Source organism: Homarus americanus, unplaced genomic scaffold (assembly GCF_018991925.1).
Source record: "Homarus americanus isolate GMGI-L3 unplaced genomic scaffold, GMGI_Hamer_2.0 scaffold16712, whole genome shotgun sequence".
In the NCBI taxonomy this organism is placed as follows: Eukaryota; Metazoa; Arthropoda; class Malacostraca; order Decapoda; family Nephropidae; genus Homarus; species Homarus americanus.
In genome coordinates this window covers 10,052,199-10,072,448 of record NW_024757794.1, presented here as the reverse complement: position 1 = coordinate 10,072,448, position 20,250 = coordinate 10,052,199, and the positions used below count along the sequence as shown (strand labels likewise).

General features: G+C 35.4%; 1 protein-coding gene across 4 annotated transcripts in view; it reads right to left on the bottom strand.

Annotated features, from left to right (window-relative positions):
• LOC121857792 (dedicator of cytokinesis protein 3-like) overlaps positions 1 to 19,768 on the bottom strand; it is a 50,935-nt gene extending 31,167 nt beyond the window's left edge. For all 4 annotated transcript variants that reach the window (XM_042354004.1, XM_042354006.1, XM_042354005.1 and 1 more), the window contains exons 1-18: positions 19,573 to 19,768; positions 16,563 to 16,646; positions 15,713 to 15,809; positions 14,589 to 14,685; positions 13,436 to 13,599; positions 12,432 to 12,516; positions 11,354 to 11,392; positions 10,717 to 10,865; positions 10,067 to 10,148; positions 9,562 to 9,738; positions 8,415 to 8,532; positions 7,527 to 7,659; positions 6,935 to 7,049; positions 6,019 to 6,178; positions 4,009 to 4,281; positions 2,304 to 2,494; positions 1,253 to 1,353; positions 1 to 244 (exon numbers count right to left, since the gene is read on the bottom strand). In XM_042354004.1, the coding sequence (XP_042209938.1) occupies positions 1 to 244; positions 1,253 to 1,353; positions 2,304 to 2,494; positions 4,009 to 4,281; positions 6,019 to 6,178; positions 6,935 to 7,049; positions 7,527 to 7,659; positions 8,415 to 8,532; positions 9,562 to 9,738; positions 10,067 to 10,148; positions 10,717 to 10,865; positions 11,354 to 11,392; positions 12,432 to 12,516; positions 13,436 to 13,599; positions 14,589 to 14,685; positions 15,713 to 15,809; positions 16,563 to 16,646; positions 19,573 to 19,609 (2,346 nt within the window). In that variant the 5' untranslated portion in view covers positions 19,610 to 19,768. The remainder of the gene's footprint in view (positions 245 to 1,252; positions 1,354 to 2,303; positions 2,495 to 4,008; positions 4,282 to 6,018; positions 6,179 to 6,934; positions 7,050 to 7,526; positions 7,660 to 8,414; positions 8,533 to 9,561; positions 9,739 to 10,066; positions 10,149 to 10,716; positions 10,866 to 11,353; positions 11,393 to 12,431; positions 12,517 to 13,435; positions 13,600 to 14,588; positions 14,686 to 15,712; positions 15,810 to 16,562; positions 16,647 to 19,572) is intronic.
• Between the last annotated feature and the right edge of the window lie 482 nt (positions 19,769 to 20,250).

Sequence of the window (20,250 nt, the reverse complement as noted above, 5' to 3'; positions counted from 1 at the left end):
CTGAGAGGCTTCAATATTTTCTAAATGCATGTTCAGCATACGAGCAAAGGATTCAAACAAGCTATCTACATCAACCCTGAAAGAATCTTCATTCTGCCCTCCAGTTGCTCTTGCAAACAGAAGCCTTGACTGGATGATGAACTTGAAGATGTACTCTAGGGAGCGAAAGCACCTCATGATAGGATCTTGTTTTTCAGTTTGAGGACAAAGATCTGACAGGTGCTTCACACAGCTGATAAGGCCCCTGTAATGAAAGTGAAGAAAATAGAATCAACTGACTGCATTATATGATTCAATCTGTGAAGAATATATTAATGACAATAAATAACACTGTCTAATTCATCAAGTATTTCAAGAGTAGAGTTTTAAGTATCAAGTTGAGCAAAGAATGACTATGGCAGTGCTACTGACTAGATTCTTTAAGGAAATGAGGGACTGTTCCTGAATTTACATTCTATATCAAGCAAGGATTGGGTGACATATACTTGTGATGACACTGTAGGTTTGACCCTCCACTAATCCAGAAGTAAAAAATCACAACAGATATTTCAGAGCCAAGGAAAGATACCGGATAACTCAAGAAACATGACAGACAGCAAGAGAAAGTGAGGGGGAAATAAGATAAAGTGAAATTTAATTGATGTGAAGGACAATGGTTAAGTCTGAGAGTATGGTTAAGTAAATGAAGCCTAAGTAAGCCATCAGTGGAAAATAGATGACTACAGGGAAGCCATCCTTTTTTAAACACCCATATAGTTCTCTCACTGTTGCATTTCTAGGATGATTTGAGGTTTATAGATTACTTGTACTACCTATAATAATGAGAGAGGTGAATGGTGGAAGAGAGAGGGGAAGACCAAGGGCATGGAAGGATGGGATAAAGGAGGTTGGACATCCAAGAAGTAGCTGTGTGCGAGAATGATTAGAAAACATAGCATGAAGTGAGTGTTCGGGAGGGACATACTGCTGATGGGTGATCTGGGCTCGAGTGTCATGATAATGGTAAACCAGATCTGAGGTCTTCTTGTGGAAAGGGAGTACCACAGCCTAACCAGATCTGAGGCCTTCTTGTGGAAAGGGAGTATCACAGCCTAACACATCTTTTACAGTAGTAAGAATAAATGATTGATTGATAGTGAAGAGAATTTGTGTGTGTGTGTGTGTGTGTGTTTATTCATGTTTCTGGCTACCCTGCATTTAATGGGAAAAGGCTTCAAAACTTATACACAAAAAATAATGCACAGAAACGTACTTGTATACAAGTGCGGCAGCAAAATGTCCAGTGATGTAAGCATCCATGACAGGCTTGAAGTGTTCAAATTTGCTGTCTTCTAACAGGCTGAAGATAAAGACCTGCAAGTGAAAACAATTTGTTAAAAGGATAATTAAAATGTACAGGTATCCTTCATTTAATCATGGGATGAGTTCCTGAAAAACTCATTGCTAAGCGAAATGATCGCTAAACAAGGGATAACGAAGAATAATATCTGGGGAGGTGGCATGTAATTGTGTAGCTGAGTCGCCAACTCACCACCCAGTAACACTCACAATGGGTGAGGCTGAGCTGTGAGCTGTTATTGTTCAACTCATAATTTTGGAAAGATATATGCAATTTTCTTAATTTTTTTTCTGTTACATGCACACACAATCTTTCATACAGAATGTGAAAAAAAAATTATCATAAGGTCAAAAAACATAACAGGAATAAATATTTGTCACGTGAGCGGGAGTCAGCACACACAGCAACGGAATGGGGAGTGAGAAGGGGAAGGGGGAGCAGCGTGGAGGAGCTCTTACCCGGTACCGGTAACTGTTCTGTCTCGTGTCCCATGAAATGATTGCCAAATGGCAATTTAGTATTTCTTCTTTTATTTTATTTATTAATATTTTTATTAAATCATCACATTTACTGGAAATGTATGCGGCACCTTTACAATCAATTACTGTGCAGGAATTTCTTAGGCAGTGATAATGTTCAGTTGACTTTCTCGCTCTCTACTTCACTGTACAGTACAGTATGTTGCAGCACACCATACAGTACTACAAGTATAACCAAAGTAAGACTTAAAAATTACCTTTTCATTACTGCATCTACTTTTCTAGATTTAACAAATATCAAATACACTATATAAATTTTAAAACAATTAAAAAAAAATCATACAGAAAAACATGGTAGCAAATTTTCCAATGTAGCAAAATGGTCCATTAAGTAACCAATCATATTATCTAAGTTTCCACAATTGTTATAGATGAAGTTAAGTGTGTAGATCTTAATCAATAATTCAATTGTGACAGTGACTTACTAGGGCCTGGAAGACATGACCTGAATGCTGTGTTGAATTTCCATCATCTGTGGAAAACATAGCAAACAAAGCATCCAGCACATCCTGTAGGAACTTGACTGTTTCTGCACCATCAACACGTGTCAATCTTGAGAGAGTTTCACCAATACCATCTGGTGCTGAACGCCACCGCAGCAGTGATAAAAGATCAACTGAAAGACACCGGAGATATATTAAACATTTTGATAAACAGTGTCCAACAAATCATTTAACACTATTGATGTGCAGAGGAAATGGAGAAAATCTGGTAGTTCAACTGAAAAAAATGAGTAGACAGTGATTATGACTAATTTCAAAGCAATGTGTGTCTGATAAATACATATTCTGTAATGTTATAAATGACTATACAATTTAATTGGACAAATATATTAAAATAATCATTAAATACATACATCCCCTTCTCAGAACCTTAGTTTTTTGGGGGGTTAATACAAGTGATCACTCTCCACCCCACCATAGCTTACTTGTTGCTTGTGTGTACAATATTGGGACAGTCAACACATGTGGTTTGCTCTACCTATACAGAGAAATGCTACTACTCTGGAGACTCATTAAAAACACACGGACATTGTTAAACGTATTAGGTTAATACGTTAAAAAAAGTTAAGTTTTGATTTGGGCATTCAAATAAATATAATGACTAAGCCCTTGGTTGAATGTTAATGGAATCTGATGAACACAGTAAAAGAAAAAAAATGGCAGCGTGTGCAAGACCTTCAAGTTGTTTGTGGGTGCTAGGAATAAGATTTATTGGATTCTGACTACTAACTATGGAGAATAAAAACATTGTATTACTATAATACTTTACAACAAAGTACAGTAGGACCACTAGCACAGAACTCAAGCACCTCAGAACCTCCACTGATTGGGTGAGAAGAAATTACACAGTCAAATCATTACTGGATTGTTAGCTGCACCAGGACCATTTGAGGTGAGTTTGCGGTACCTCTGCCAACACCAGAGCCTCATCCCAAGATGAGGCCTGTGTCACTCCTGTGTGTCTTAGAGATGGTACACGTCTGAATCCATTTAAAATTAATAAGAAATTAAAAAACAACACAACCCTTACGAGCTATCATTACTGTCCTCTAAGCAAAAATATAGTGTTAAACCGACTTACTAGTTCCTATATAAGCATCAGAGATGGCTAGGATTATACAAATTAATACAATATTGTCTAAAGCAGTATAGTATATTGCTGAAAGCTGTACTGGTAATGAACATTGTAGGACAAAGTACAGTTAATTCATTTTTCTATCATTTCTATTTGCACATGTATATGTTTGTATGTATACACACACACTATTACATCAACACATGGCATAAATTGGTAAACACTGGGTTCATGTGTCCCTGATGCCACCTATTGTACTCATTTCTACATTCCCCATCTCATTTTTTTTCATTGTTTTTAACTTCTTGCAAAGAGAAACTTACACTGTAATGATAAGAGGACTCCATTTCCAGGTTTTATGGATGACAAAAGTTTTGGGGGTCTGGCATATTACCCTCTACAATATACCTCAGAATCCATTATAATATACTACAGTACAGTACCTCACTGTAGATGATGCTGTAATGGGTCTAAGCCACAGAGGCAGTAGCTACTGTATTTCAGCAAGATATGTGCAGTAACTATATACAATATGTTAAAACCATAACTCACCATTTTGAGTAAGCTTTGTTGAGCAAAGCAGAGTATCTATAATGATGCTTTCTTTGGGAGATCGCTGGAATGAGAGAGAGTAGATACAATCTACTGCATCTTTAGAAAAGAAAGGCATATTCAGGTACTCCATGGGGTTGCTTAGACGTCCTCGTTCATCACACTTATACACACACAGTTCATGTGACCCGTCCCGTAAAGTTGTCCCTCCCTCATCGTCCATTAATCGTATGAATGAAAAACCAAATAGCTTTTTTTCATTCCTTTCACGAGCTGAAATACAGTTTACAATATATAAACAAACTTTTGAAACTGAAAATGTTAATGAATAATAAAATAAATAAATGGAAATTATCTCAATAATAACTGAAAACTAAACGGAACATAATACAGTAAAAAAATCTCTTGAAAGAATTACGCAAAATATTCTGTTATAATCTTTGCATTTGATATACTGCATCTGCCAACATCATTCTCCAGTATACTGTGTTTAGAAGTACAGGATGCTACATTTAGGTGGCTGGGAGGGAGATTGTCACCCCCTTCCTTTAAGCACAAGTACTTTATTCTATTTCTTTTAAAAAATTACCAATAAAACCATATGAAATTTAATACTCTTAATTACACACAGTCAGCTATTTATAATAATATTCCACCAAATTTTGATTAATCATTAAAATGAACAACTATTATAAGTTTGCACAACACCAAAATCAAATTCTCTGGGAAGTAGCCCATGACATTCAGGGAAAGAAAAATTCTCACCTGCACCTAAAGAGACATTAATCAAATAAAGTACTAAATTTCTCTCTATTAATTATTTTACATCTTAACTACAAGTACCTAACAACACTTAAAAAGTCACTCTACACTCAAACTTACAACTCTTCGCAATCAATATTCTCCAATTAATCTTGTCCCCAGCCTCTTCATTCTCAAATTTTCTTGTCAACAGAGGCTGCTTTAACTTGTAAGTGAAGTTATCCAGTTCATTTTAATAACAGCTAATCAATAGTTACATGAACATTCACATACAGTAGGCTCTCGCCAATAACGACTTCCACAATAACGTTTTCGACAATAACGGTAAGTTACAACAGATACTCATTTTCGATAATAACGTCTGGATTCTCTTGAATAACGGAAATTTCGCGGGAAGCGTCCGAGAGCATCAATGATAGCGTTTGTTTGCCGCCGTGTTGATGACGTAGTTGTCCACTCCGCCTCACTCTCACACGCTCAGTGGAATACAGCGCTGCGCCCACATGTGAGATTTTCGCCACTATAACCAGTGGTTGTTAGGGTCGGTGATCAATAATGGCTTCTGCATTTTTGCCTGTGGGGGCTAGGGGAGGTGGTGGAGGGAGTGATTTGCCACCTGAATGACAGGGAACTTTTAAAGTGAGGAAATTGAACTGTCCTGAGTCTACAGTGCGAAATATTAAGAGGAACTTAGAGGAGACCAAGAAGAGTATTGTGCTGGCTAAAAATATTTCGGTAGTGATGGAAATGCGAGGCGAGCTATGAATGAAAAAGGTGATAGAAACAGGTTGTTAGTGATAATAGAGCATTTTCTTGTGAAATGGTTAGCCTGTAGAATGAAAGACAGTGCAAGTGTTAGTGACCCTCAGATATGGAACAACCATCACGCCAAGCACCTCAAAAACTCCCCCAAGCTAAGTGTTATATTACTCAAACTCTTTATTTTGATGATTGAATAACAATTCTTTTTATTTCAGCTAACAAAAAGTGTTAGGAGGGCTTCAAGGGGAAAAAATGGGTGAAATTCTTGTGGCGGCGGCACCAATAAACCCTTTTTACATGTACAAGTATTTTAATGTCACACAAATAACGTTTTCGCTAATAACGGTGTTTTTCAGGCACCTATTAAACGTTATTGGTGAGAGCCTACTGTATACCATACCAAAAGGCTCATTACCCAACAACTTTACAGAGTTGGGAAAATCAAAACATGAAATAAAAAAAGAGTACACTGTACATGGAACTAACTTGAGCAATGTCTGTATTCTAGTCTGAGATGAGCTCCAGCAAATTGATCAATGGGAATGGCTACTTTTAGCCGCTCATTCCATCGTGGAGAATTGTTGTGGTACATTATCATGGAGGCATAATCTGTCGTTCCTTCGTGACCCATACCACTGTAAATAGACTGAAAGTAAAAGAAAAAACGAATAAGGAAAAATCTATGACTATACTGTACCTGTATAATGACTGTATGTGAAAGATAATTACCAGTAAATGTAATATTTGTTAAAAATGCTCGAGCAAATAAGGATACAAGTACAGTACATTAAAAGTAACTGGAGGATTCATCCATGCAAGTTGCAGATTAGTGTAGCAGGAACTTTTACCACTAGAACAGACTTTTGACTATTGTTCAAATGGAAAGGATACAAAAGTACTAAAGAAAAATGATGATAACAGAAACAGGGAAAAGTTATTTGAAGGTAGAGTTTGAAAAGCTAAGGGACAGAGAGTTATATGACAAAATAAAAAAATATAATGATGGCATCAACATCTGTGGGAGAACTACTACAAGTACATACAGGTATTGTGAAAGGAGAAAATAATAAAATAATGAAGTACAGGTAGGTGTGAAAATATAGGCAATGAATCGTTGAGGAAATGGAAAGATGATTTACTCAGTGATTTTTTTATCTTGGTCAGATGACATGCAAAGACCAAGTCTAGAAATGAAATATCTCCTGTATACTGTACCTACAATACTGTACTGTATTTCTGTATGCATGACCTTTAGTGTGAGTTCACTGGTAATTGCTCGATAATTTTAGACAAGCAGATGGGTGACCAAGCAACCATTAATACCAAGTAGGATACAAATTTAACAAGTAGTTGATTATTGTTATAAAATTACGATACAATAAAATACAGACAAATTTCCTACCTGCAAAGGTTGTCCTTCAGCATCCAGAGTTAAAACAGTCACCTCAATATTCTTGCTAACAGACTTGCCACCTCTCTCAAACTCTCCACTATTTAATGTTACATATAAGTCATTTCTGAAAGGAAAAAAAGGAAAAAAATTAAATAGAACAAGTACAGTACAATACTATTATTCAAACTCCAATCTGCTAGCTAACCAACTGGTGGGTTATTAAGTAAACACCTAGCTATTTGATAAAATCTATCACATATTCCAGTACACTTTATGTAATGTCTACAGAACAGGGGAACCAACAATATGGCAAAAGGAGAATGGGTCTAGTAGTACAGGTACCTAGAAGGGGATAATTAATAAGGTTAAATGTTTAAGACTCAAATCTGTCAAGAAGGTAAGTGGAGCATGAGCTTCCTCATTATAAGAGCAATATTCCTTACAGGGATGGATCAGTCCTCAGTATACTGGAGTACAATAGCTGTCTATATGTTTTCATCTATACATTTAACAACTAATAAATACTAAAATTAGTGCAGCACCATCAGGTTCCTAAATAGATTTATACAAACTATAAAATGCAGACTTATGAGCAGCTTACCTTACATCACCAGGCATTATGACATCAGAAAAACCTAATTTCTTTGTAATACAAACATTCTTGAGCAAAAGGGGATTTTCTTTGGTGGCCTGCTCCAGCTCCCCATGGACGACCTTCACACTCACCACCAGCCCTGTTACAACAAAATTAAAAACATATATGTCAGATGGTAATGCAACCATCAATAAGGCTGCTTAACGAAAAGTTTACATGATAAATTTTGTTTATAAACAGCAAATATTATCTTACTATTGATGGTCTTAACAATGGTGAAGACAATGAAGACACCACATGTGGCCCAATGTTTGTAGTTAGCTTATGCCCAAGAAAAGATTTTCTGTTCCTTTGGGCCCTTTACTGAGGAGCCAGCCCCTTTTTGATATGCACCCAACATAAAACCCTATCTCCCACTCAGTTTTTTACTCACATTTCCAGACCTGATAAACACAGTGTCCTGCAGGACTGTAGCTTCTGTGGAAATTGAGTGTTTACTCTCCTCAGCATAAAGTTTCAAACCTGAATAATGACAACAAATATATTCCCTTAGGAAGCATCTTCTATTTTCCAACCTCTGAAAAATTAACCCACTATAAGAGATCTTCCTGGTGTACTTACTGACCCACTGGTCAGGGTTGGAGCTTGCTTTATAAACCCTGTGCCTGAGTAAGAAGTTGCACTATTTACACTTTTCCTGTACAGTATTAGGCAGGTCACCTGTTCAATTACCAATATCATAAAAAAATATTTAAGCCAAATTTTCAATACTTGTCTACTTATTAGGTAAAATGAAAACTGTAAATGTATTATTTACTAAAGTACTTTAACAAGATGAATATCATGGGTGAGTTTTAGAAAATATTTATTATAAATAAATCTTTAGGAACTCACCATAACTAGCATTGTTAGACATAATAGAGTACTTGTTGGACTGCTTCTTGAGAACAAGTTCAGGTAGTTGAGAGAAGTCTTTTTCATCTGATGTGAAAAGTTTTCCTGTCAGCTCAACCTGAGGAGAGTTATATTATGTTGTTCTTGAAAAGCTTAAACAGTGTCATTGAATATTTCCATGACATATTTACAATATTTACATTCAATATGAAAATTGCAATGAAATGGTAGAGAGGAAAATAAAGAACTGTTCTATAAATTACATTTTCTGGTAGAAAACTCGTTACCAAGCAGCTCTCATTGCTGTGCTAGCATTTTAGAGGCTTGGCCATCAAGCAACAATTGTATTTGACAGCTGAAGCTGATCTTACATTCACACATCCCTCCTAATCATAATCAATGCCCTTAGAGGACAGAAATTAGAAGCAAAGGTTGCCCTTTGGAGACAGGTGGCTAAATTAGAGCCACTGTCACAGGATGCTATGTTTGATTTCAACATTCCCCACCTTATTACTGTTCACTAATGAAGCTTCCACAACATTTAATGTGCACAATGCAGTTTTTATCTCTTCCCTAAACATTTCCTTTTGTACTTCTAGTCTTCCACCTCCCCCTCCATCCCTCAGCATGAAAATCTTGCTACTTTTCAATTATTAGACATTAAAAATCATCAAAATTATTCCATCCATCTACTTTCTGTCTGACTATTATTGTTTTTATCTTACCCCCTGTATATTTTATCCTGTTACTCTTATTCCAATCCCTACTGATTATATCTCTTTATAGTTTTATGATATGATTTTTCATTTCCTACTAGCTTAACTTTACCTCCCAATTCCTTCCCTCTTAAGAATCTCACCAATTTCTTTACCTAATTATTCTCCTCTCTGTATTTCTGTTTCCTATTCTGCTCTTCTAAAGGTAAAATTTCCATGCCTCTCTGTTACTCATCAATGTCTCTTTCCTTTCTTTATTGTACCATGAAGACTTCTATTTTTTTTCCCATTTTTTCAGCCTCATTTATGCCACTACAGATATCCTCCCATAACTTTAGTACAACTAGAATTGTTATCTTCACCCAGAAAACATAAATTATGAGTAATCCAGAGAACATATGAGTAACCCAAAGAATATATGAGTAACTTACCTCTCCTTCACCTCCTTGTAGAACAGACTGAGCTAATCTAAAGAGGGCAATACCATAAGGTCTTCGGTAGTTGTGAGATGATATCTTCTTTATGGACTCTGAAAATAACATGCGCCCAACTCTAATAACATGGGCAACAATGTACAGATCCGATGACAGATCTCCACTCCCAAGATCCTGTAAAAAAAAAAAAAATACACACAAAATAATAAAAAGACATCCAAAACAATACAATTTACTTTTAGTGCCAGAAAACAAATCAGGAAAATTTATCTAAACTTGACCCTTATGCACTCTTGGCAGGGACTAATTCATTAGTTAGTTCTGCCTTCTCATTTTAACTAAGAAACAATCACCACTTGAGGTGGAGGTCAATGACTCATGACATTATATCAGTGTGAATCAGACCCAGCCACTCATGTCTAAGGGTTTATAAAGGACTTGAGAAGAGGGACAGAAATTCATGATAATAGTATTAAGGAGCACACTAACTGCAGGTACTTACTGTGAATATTGTGCAGTTGCTGTGGATCTTTTCAACATAATTTGAAAATCCTTCTTTAGATAGTTTGACTAGAAATCTTTCACTGAAAGTAAAACACAACAGCAGAATGAGAATAAAACAAGGTCAGTAAAAATTTACTAAAATGCATATCAATGACAATGAACAAACAAACATATTCGGCTTTTAAGAAACAGTAAACCTTCACACATTCAGACACCACATACAGTACTCAGAATCTAGGCATCCATGGAAAGGAATCTTATGAAATGAAAAAATAACAGAAAAACCTAAATCGAACACGAAATTTCCATTCTTACGCATGGTGAGATGAGGTCACATGCAATACTTTTCCCCATACTGTATTGCAAATGAACATATTCGCTACATGTGAAGTGACGGAGCTGTGTGGAAAGACTCCAAGTCCCTTGTTTACTTGTGGGTACAAACCCACATTTAAAGTTCAGTTTACAATCTTCAAGTGTTCAACACTGTGATAACATTCACAATTTTCACAGAACAATGGTCTTTAATTACAATCATAAACAGGATTCAGACCCATGTAGTGAGCATATGTCAGGTGATACTGTAATACTGATTCCATAAATTTAAACCTCATGCCAAAAAGAAATCCAAGCTGGTGTGTTACGTACCTAATAAATTTATTTTTTTGTGCATCATACAAGGAGAAAAAGATCTCTGCATCTTCTCCTAAATGATATGAGAAATCTCTCATACAGAAGAACAAGTGATGACTCAGCACTTTTCTCCTCTCTTTCCTCTTGGCCAGGGTCCCGAGGCCCTGAAATTATCATTGATAAGTAAAACATTTCCTGTTTATTATAATATTCCTCAAAGTACACCTGGGGTCAAAAGTTCACTCCTTCCCAAGCTGAAGCAGTACCGACCGCAAATGAGATAAAACAGCAAAAATGCACCAGACGGCAATCAAGTTAATTAAGTTCAGAGACTCATTCCATGACTCAGTTTCACCATGGGGAGCAAACTTTTGTCCACGACTGTACAATGTATGTGTGTGTGTGTGTGTGATTGCATTGTGTTTGTTTTCATGGGAAGGGAGTAAGTTGTGATATACTGCACAGTACTAACCCCTTATTTTGGGTTTGTTCACTGTCCAGTAATGAGAACCACTGGGCAGCGGGCATCTAGCTATAAAAAAAAAATGTGATGCAGTAGCTTTACTTTAATGGTTTTCACTTAGTTATCAATATTTAATTCAGTAAAAATGAATGTAAGAAAATCTGGATAAGTATTTCACAGCTGACTCACCTGGTAATGTGACTTTGAAGCCTCTGCACTCTGAACATGCTGTTGGGAAAAATATATTATTTATTTTCCTTAAATTGTTTATTTGTTCATATCGCAACATATCTACAACTGTTCATAATTTTTAACCAGTGCCACATATTCTTTTCAAAATTCTAGGGTTGAATTACAGAGGAAGTATTGTGACAAAGCAAATTCTATATTTCAGGGTCACTGAATTCAAAAGTAAAGCATTTTAGCCAAGTCTTCTCTGTACTGCTTATGGATCAGTTTAATCAATATTTAAATTCTTGGCACATACTGTACTTCAAATGACATTAATTAAATTTCTCTTACCTTGATGACATGCCTTATAATATATAATCATCTGGAATTTGGTAAACAAGTAAAGGAAAGTAGATCATATGGAAATGAGTGCAAGTTCAACAAGACTAGGATGCTGTGGGAGACTACAAGCTCTTAATAGCTTAAAAGAGTGTACTAGGCAGCTGAAGATAATACTAATATGAGATACACATATATGTTGGTAATGTAAGTGTGAAAGTGGGTCCCATAGGCCTGATGAATAATTTGGGGTAGTGTTGATACAGTAAAGTGTCAACTTCATCTTAAACAGTACACAAAGAGGCACTGTGGCTGGCACAGCACTTGACCACATTCACTTCCTTAACTGTTAAGTTAGGGTGGAATGGACATGAACTTGAGAAATAAAGTACAAGTTGCCCTCATATATATATCAGCTGCACCTGATCTGGATTCACACTTACACAGTTTACATCTTAGTATCCAAACTTTGTTTATACCAAACTTAAATTGCAAGGTCTTAACAGCTATATACAAAGATACAGATAACCAAAGTACATTATAAACTCATCTCCTGATACTATAAAATGGTATATTGAGAAGTGAGTTCAACTTTTTTTGGGGGGGTAACACTCCACCCCACTGACGTTAAGGATGCATACCCGCCTATCCTTTCCATGCATCAATACCATGAGAAATATTTTGTATATGGTAAGACATGTTAATTAATCACTGAAAACTTTTGACATAAAATTTATGAGAGTAATGAACAACATACCACTTGGTGAAGCTCCACCACACTGACAGCATCAGGATCTACCATCTCACCATCCACACGAGGTACAAGGTCCAGCCCCAGTTTCCTAGGGGAGAGAGAGAGTGATAAAAAAATAGATAAATAATTATAATAAATTTTCATTGATATTACTCATGAATGCTTTGAAAGGCTAACTGTTACTTTCCAGTTTATGGTGTGTGTGTGTGTGTGCGCATGTGCATGTGCACGTGTGTGCGTGTGTGTGTTGCTAAAAGTAATTGAGGCATAAGAGAAATGAACAAGTTTCCCTGCCCCTCCTGCTGTCTACCTTATCGACGCCTGATGACCAAATGGACTCAAAACCATAACACATTTCAGCTGCTCAATCTAGCCAATTAAAAGCCCACACGAGAAAATGAGGGTGATACACTTATTTTACACATCCAAACAAAACAGACTATAGTGTTATAAAGAACATCTATGGTTGTGTTATTGTAAACATGTAGTACCTGTATTAATGCTGTATTGTTGACACTGTATGTGAACTTATGTATTGCTAATGATATGTTAACCGTATACAATTAAATTATGTACTTGCTAGTGTAGATAGTATTTCTATATTTGCCAGAAAGCAGCAGACAATGTCATCAAACGTATATAAAAATATCATTAAAAAAAGAGCACTGTGGGGAGGGGAAACTTATGCGATCTGAAGACAACCCTTTACAACTTCACCAAAAAAAAGCTGGATCTGTCAGGCTTAAGCTTGTCGTTGTTTCATCTTAATGGCTTGTTCACCCTTATTTTACAAATATCCTAAACCGATAGGAGCCAAAATCACTCTAAAATCCTTAAATCTTAACATAAAATTATCTAAAAAACAAATCCTTTACTATAACTTTAACATTAACCAGGAACTCGATTAATTAACTTCAACATTGACCAGGAACTCAATTAGTTAACTTTAACATTAACCAGAAACACAATTAACTGTAACATTTCAATATGTAAATAACAGTACTAACCTGTTTCCCCAATCTATTTTGCGTGTAATCTTTAGCTTGAGTTGTGAAATTTGATCGGAAGTTAAGGTTCCAGTAATCAACTGCTTCCGCCAGTCCGCCACATCCATCATGGCTTTGCGGACAGCATCCCAGAGTTCCTGATCTCCCTTGGGTGTTCCAAGTAACTGAAAAATACAGGTAAAATTATTATCAAATAAATAATCTACATGTATAGTACAGGCAATACCATTCTGGACTCCCAACCCCCAGGACACAGGTTGATAGGGCACTAGTCTTCTGTTGTGCACCGAGTTGGCCACCAGCCACATCATTGCCCTTGGCTAATCTAAATCTTCTCACCTGGTAGTAATAAAAATATAATATAGAAGGGTATATAATTGCCAGATGTATACTGTACTGTATTTGGTGCGATAAAAGGATGTGATTACTGTACTGTATCACAAAGCTTAAAATTATTCTTATGCAATATTTATCTTACACTCAGAAAATGATCACAGGCCTTGACAAAATTATCAAGAACAATGGAGGAATCCTACACAGACCACTGGCCTTCTTCCCTCAGCATGGCCACCTCTAGTGGGTGGATACAGTATTAGGAAAATAAGGTAAATAAGATTTCAGATGCCCAGACAAGAAAAATATAAAGAGCACCTGTATGCACAATATTTAATTTTTATAAATTTATTAACTCATAACAGATACACTCCTGTGCAGAGTAATGTATTTAATCTATTTTTATTTAAAAAAAATGTGAATCCTTGTTAATATTTTTTTCTTCACTCTTTATCATTTTCCCCAAGTAGAGACCATGAAAGGCAAGAGGTGATGTGTATAGTGAAAAATTACTATACGTACAATACTTATACAGTACTGGTTATGAAAAGTTCATTCATGATTGCTAATTATTTTTTAAATCCAGAAATTACCATACTGTATAGTGTACTATATATACTGTATATCCAGGCTCTGGGTACAAGTTAACTGCAACATTCTTTACAGTACTGTACTGTATAAATCCAACCATTCTCACTTGGTTCACATTCCACAAACATGAACAAATTCCATCTAGATAAAATACAAAAGAAATTAATAACAAAAAACTGTATTGCCAAACTTTCTTATGACACTAATTATAATTTATATCAGGACTCACCACATAGAGATTCTTCCATATTTGACCCCATTCTCGTAGCACCGATGCGGCTTCCTGTACAACTGGATCTTCAACAGGTGTTACCGTTTCATATAACCTGAAATAAATAAAAAACACTTTCTTACTAATTTTTCGTGAGGAACTTTGTTAATCTTTTAAATGATAAGTACAGTATAACTCCCCGATATATCTACAACAGGACCACTCAAGTTTGTGTACTCGTGGGTCTGATACCTCCTGTTAATTAGTTACCTGGTAGAACCTAATCTACATTAAACCATGCACAATATAGCATAAAAATATATAGTCTTGCACCCTCACACACAAACACATCCTGTAAAAATAAACAAATGCCAACATATACACACATTAATTGACTTTGGACATAGTTACAGTATTCCAAAAAACATAAAAATGCTAACAACAGAAATGCCAGGAAGGAGATGAAGGACCACTGAATATCAAGAGATGAACAAACTAAAACTAATTCCTCTCTCAATTTGCTCACTATCCTCAGAGGGAAAGATAGGTGTCTGCCAACTAATATATGTCCTTGTGAAAAAAATTAACAACTGGACAATGAAGGTTATAACTACGAATGAATAGTAGACTGACCTACTCGAAGGGTTAGTAAGCTGACAAGTGGTGGAAGTAATAAATAAAAAAATAAATAAAATTTGAGTCAATTTTCACTGTTTTAATAGGCTATGTGGTAAGTTGCCTCATAAAGCAACATCCTTCTTTGCCACATGATATACTGTAGTATGCATATTTTTATTTTTTCCACCAAACTGAGACACACTCGTTAATTCCAAGTAAAAAATTTTCAATATACAGGTAACCCTTTCCTGAAATATTCTCATTTAATTTCTTATGATGAAAGTCTGATCCACATACCAAAACATCCTTCTTAAAGTCTCTTTGTCACTTTATAATCCACTCCTTGGCAACCATGCAGCTATTACAATCAACAAGCTACTGTAATTATTTCCCCCTCCCTGCCTCCTACTCTCTCTCTCCTCTGAATGTCAACCAGTCCTCAAGAAAGCACAATACATTAAGACATTTATAGTACAATATGGTACCTCGTCCAACCACAAGACATGCAGTTAATTGGTGCTCACCCTTCATTGTCAATCTTAAATGGCTTGAGATGGATGAACTGGGCAGGAAATATTCCCTTCACATTTCTGTTGCGTGTGGAAAAACCTCTGTACCAACCTGTGAAAGGAAAAATACAGTAGTTAAGCGAATCCAATGAAGCATACACAATATGCCTCAATTACATGTTGAATCAAGATAATACTCTGCAAAAGAATGTGACATCAATCTCCGACTAAAATCAAGTGCAATCAATAAAGCTTCTTATAAGTAAACACCAAAGGACAAAGAGATTACAGCATGCTCCATAATGTTGATATGTTGTTGCTTTAACCCTGAATGAATCCAGTGTGGAAATTTTGAGAAATGTTCCAGCTACATTATGGGAGAAAAAATATCGAAATGAGATATACTGTACTATAATTATATGCTATTCTCTTTGACATTTACTGTTTGGTTAACTAAAATAGTAATGAAACAAAAACTGCCAAGAGAGCTGTGTATGTGAATGCAGAAAAGCAACATGGTTATACTGTACAGTAAAGTACTGTACAATATTGTACAGTAGAGTATCATACTGTACAGTACGTATTGTATTAGGAAGAAAAAATTTACTGAAAATACAGTACTGTACAGTATTATAAAGAAACAGAATTCAGAGGGTAAAACAGTTACCGGTACGACATCTAAGAAATAATATTAATAAGGAGGGTTAACTAAAAGCAAATGTAATGTCGAGTTTGTGTAATACATATCAAACAAATTCTTGAAGTGACAAAGAAAATAAGCATGGAATAAAATTGGGATACAAACTAGAAATTTAGAAACAATACATGCATTAGAGACAGAGGACATAAACTGTATCTCACTGACCACTACATTCCTCCAGAACCTGTACTGTCTCCCCAACATCGAGATGCAAGGCTTGTTGGACTTCACGGTCAAAATTGTAGATTACTGAAAATCAGAAAATAAAACATATAAAAATTCATCTACTGTACTTGTATGACATTTCCAAATTACCTATAAATGCAATAAATCAGATAAAGTACTGTATAAGACAAAAACAGGTACAGTACACTATGCTAGTAATACAAGGGCAGATTCAGGTTACCTTTCCCCATGAGTGTGATTTATTGGACAACAACGTGCCATAACTTTACCAAAATCATCAGAGTACTGTAGGTATCCCTGGTCATATGCACACCAGCCAGTCACAAAGGCTACATAATTTGTACAAAGTTTTACGATATTCTGTCAATATTTTTTTTAGGATTTCAGACTATCCAACCTACAGCAAGCTCCCTGGGAATGGGATAACAAAACTATACCTCCATATACCTTAAGTGATAGGGCCTCCACCTGATCTAAACTTGCAAAGAACCAAAGAATTCCAGTTAATTATGTTTTTCAGGAAGCCATATTAAGTCAAGAAAGTCAGGTTTACAAATGCCCAAAGCCTGAAAACACAAATAACAGAAATGACCTGTACTGAACACCATCCGCAAAAAAGTGTCTACTAATTTTCTAGACTTTTTAAAGATAAAGTTTGAATGTCAATAATAAAAATTAATTAAATCACAATCATAACAATAATCACAATGCTTCCAAGCATTAAAAAACCAGGTAAAATTAGGATAACCTGAAGATTCACTCCCCAGCTTATCCTACCTTAAGATTTAACACCCTCATGCTAAGTCGGACAAGTTAAGTTAGGTTAGGTTAGTTAAGCATCATGGAGGTTAATCTTCAGGTGGAATAAACAGGTGGAGCAAATCTTCATGCAATCAAAAAATTATAAGAGACCCCAAAATTGATAAATATACTTAATAAAAAATCTATAAAATAAATAACAAAATTAATTCATCGAATAGAGGAGAACCATTCACTAAGCTACACCACGGTAACTGTAGGGGCATTTGTGACGATAAATGCCACTGTATTTAAATTTACAATAAAATATTGTTAAGTTATACAGTATTTAAAAGACTCTTTTTCAAGGTAATGAATTGGTTTATATATAATGTATACTGTATTTCTGTTACTGAATGTAGTATTGTAATAGTTAAGATACACATGGCATCTAGTATAGGTACAGTACTGTATTTGAATTTGACATTCCGTAATCTATTTTTCTCAAACTCCCTTCAATTCTATACCTAAGTAGTGGGTTTTCAGTTTTTTATTACTGTACAATATTTACCTGGAGATAATATGGGTAAAGAACCTTAAAGCTAAGATTCTTGACCCATAATACTGTATTCCTGATATGCTGCACATCCTCCCCTACTACAGGAGTATGTCGATCAGGACACACGTGAGAAGGGTGTTATCCAGTGTGACCCTCACTACCTAACACCACAGGTTTCCAGGTCCCCGGTTTCCTCCTGTATTAACACTGGATAAACCGCCCAAACGGCTAGTAAGCTGATAAGTGGTGAATATGATAAAAATAAATAAAAATAAAAACAAGGTCACTGGATAAAGGGTTAGATGTATTACAATATGCGTATAGCACTGTATTATGCATAAAAATTATGTATTCCAGAAGTAATGTAAAGAGAAATAAAAGATCATACTGTAAAGACACTTTTTAAATGTATAGTTACAAAAAAATACAAAATCTTCTAGTGTAATGGAATAACTAGGAAAAAAAGACAAAAAGAAGTTTTTAACCCAACAAAAACGATAATATATTCTTCAACTTCGTCTCAAAACTGACATACCATACTAAGAAAAATAGGCAGTGGTTATTTGTCATGTCAGAGCCTTATTGTTTTCCTCTAATTGCCCAGCATTCACTCTGATTGGTCAAGGATGATAATGCTGATGACCTAGAATACCAAACTTGGTAACTTTCACACTTAACCTGACCTAACATAACAGTGCCATGTTTGCAAGTGACTGACTTCAGTATTACACTGTAGGTCATCAACATCATCAGCCTTGACCTATCAAAACAAATGCTGTGAATTAGTGGATGAAAATAAAGAATTAATCTATACGATACCAAAATTTTCTAACTTATTATTGATATTTCCAGTGTATGGAACAGTTGTTTCTGAAATGTTTTTCTTTTGACGCTCACATAAACAAGTCAAGAAAGCAAGCATGTCAAGGATGAAATAATTAGAAAATGAAAAACAAGAACGATGTAATTCTTCCTCATTTTGTTTAGATATTCTACAGGTAAAAGTGAAGTTTCTTCTATAGAAAATTTTCCTAAAATTGCCCCTTGTCACGAATCAGTATTCTAGAGCATGACCATAATCTCCTTTCAATAAGCACAGGCACTTCTACAATCTGATCAAAAGGACTTGCATGCATTGGGAATTCCAGATTTGCAAAATACTATTAAAAAAAATGCACTTCCTGTAAAGAAAAATATACCTGTATATGGGAAAACCTAAGTATTAAGGCAGTACTCCTATGATTAGACAGTACAGTACAGGTATACTGCTACTTATAACTCAGTAACTTTTGAAGGATAACAAAATGGGAAAAATAAACCTATTTATGAAAATGCACAGCTAAAAACACACCTCTGCCATAGTAGTAGCTTTTGAATATACTAAAAATGGAAGAATATAACACAATAAATACCACGAACCTCACAGATAGCTAAATTAATATTATCAAAAGGATATGCATACTCTGGAAATTAAACTTGCAAATTTATAGGCAAATTACATCTACAGTAGACTTTCTCTTTAAACACAATATAGAATAATAGTTAGCATACAAAGACCCCATCATGGAAGGTAACGGGGATTAATGACACAAAACCAAAGATTGTCATTAGGTGAAACAAGCCAACAAACACAACTTGGTGAACACTGCCCTGCTGAGCCACTTGGCGTCAACCTCCACTAATGGTACTCACCCACGCCAAACTTCTGGTTCTTGGTTGGTGTCCACATATTTAGGTTCCCATGTGAGTGGCAAAAATGATCTTCACTACTATGAGTATCCGGAATGGCTCATACAATGGTTCATCATGTCAACATCGGTACACCATACATATTGACTATTTACTTTTGGAGTTTGTGTTGTGGGATACTAGATGGCACTACTGGCATGACAGTCAGGGGCGTTCCCTCTCCTCCACCACCGCCAAGTTTGAAATGATCAACACAGAGGGAGGGGTAATTCATTCAGTAAAAAATTAATTAAAGTCCATAATAATTCAACATGTATATTAACAGCAGATGTATTTAATTAATAGTAAATTATAAGTAAATTGGATTACATAAACAGTATCCCTCCCCTGATTACTTCACCTGAGGTTAGGTTAAATTAGAATAGGTATACAAACAATGTACTGTACAGTACAAAGACAGTGCAGGTACATAAATAGGAAAAATATACAAACAATACATAAATAGTAAAGATATACAAACAATGATAAGCAGTAAGTTTATTTGGCCAAAGACTGCCCAACAATTATCATTTCATACAGTCAAAGCAATAACTACGTGCTGCTAACTATCAAAATACAGTTAACTTTTCACAAATAAACAAAACAAGCAACAGTTTTTCGTCCCACCTTCAGTGTGAAAAA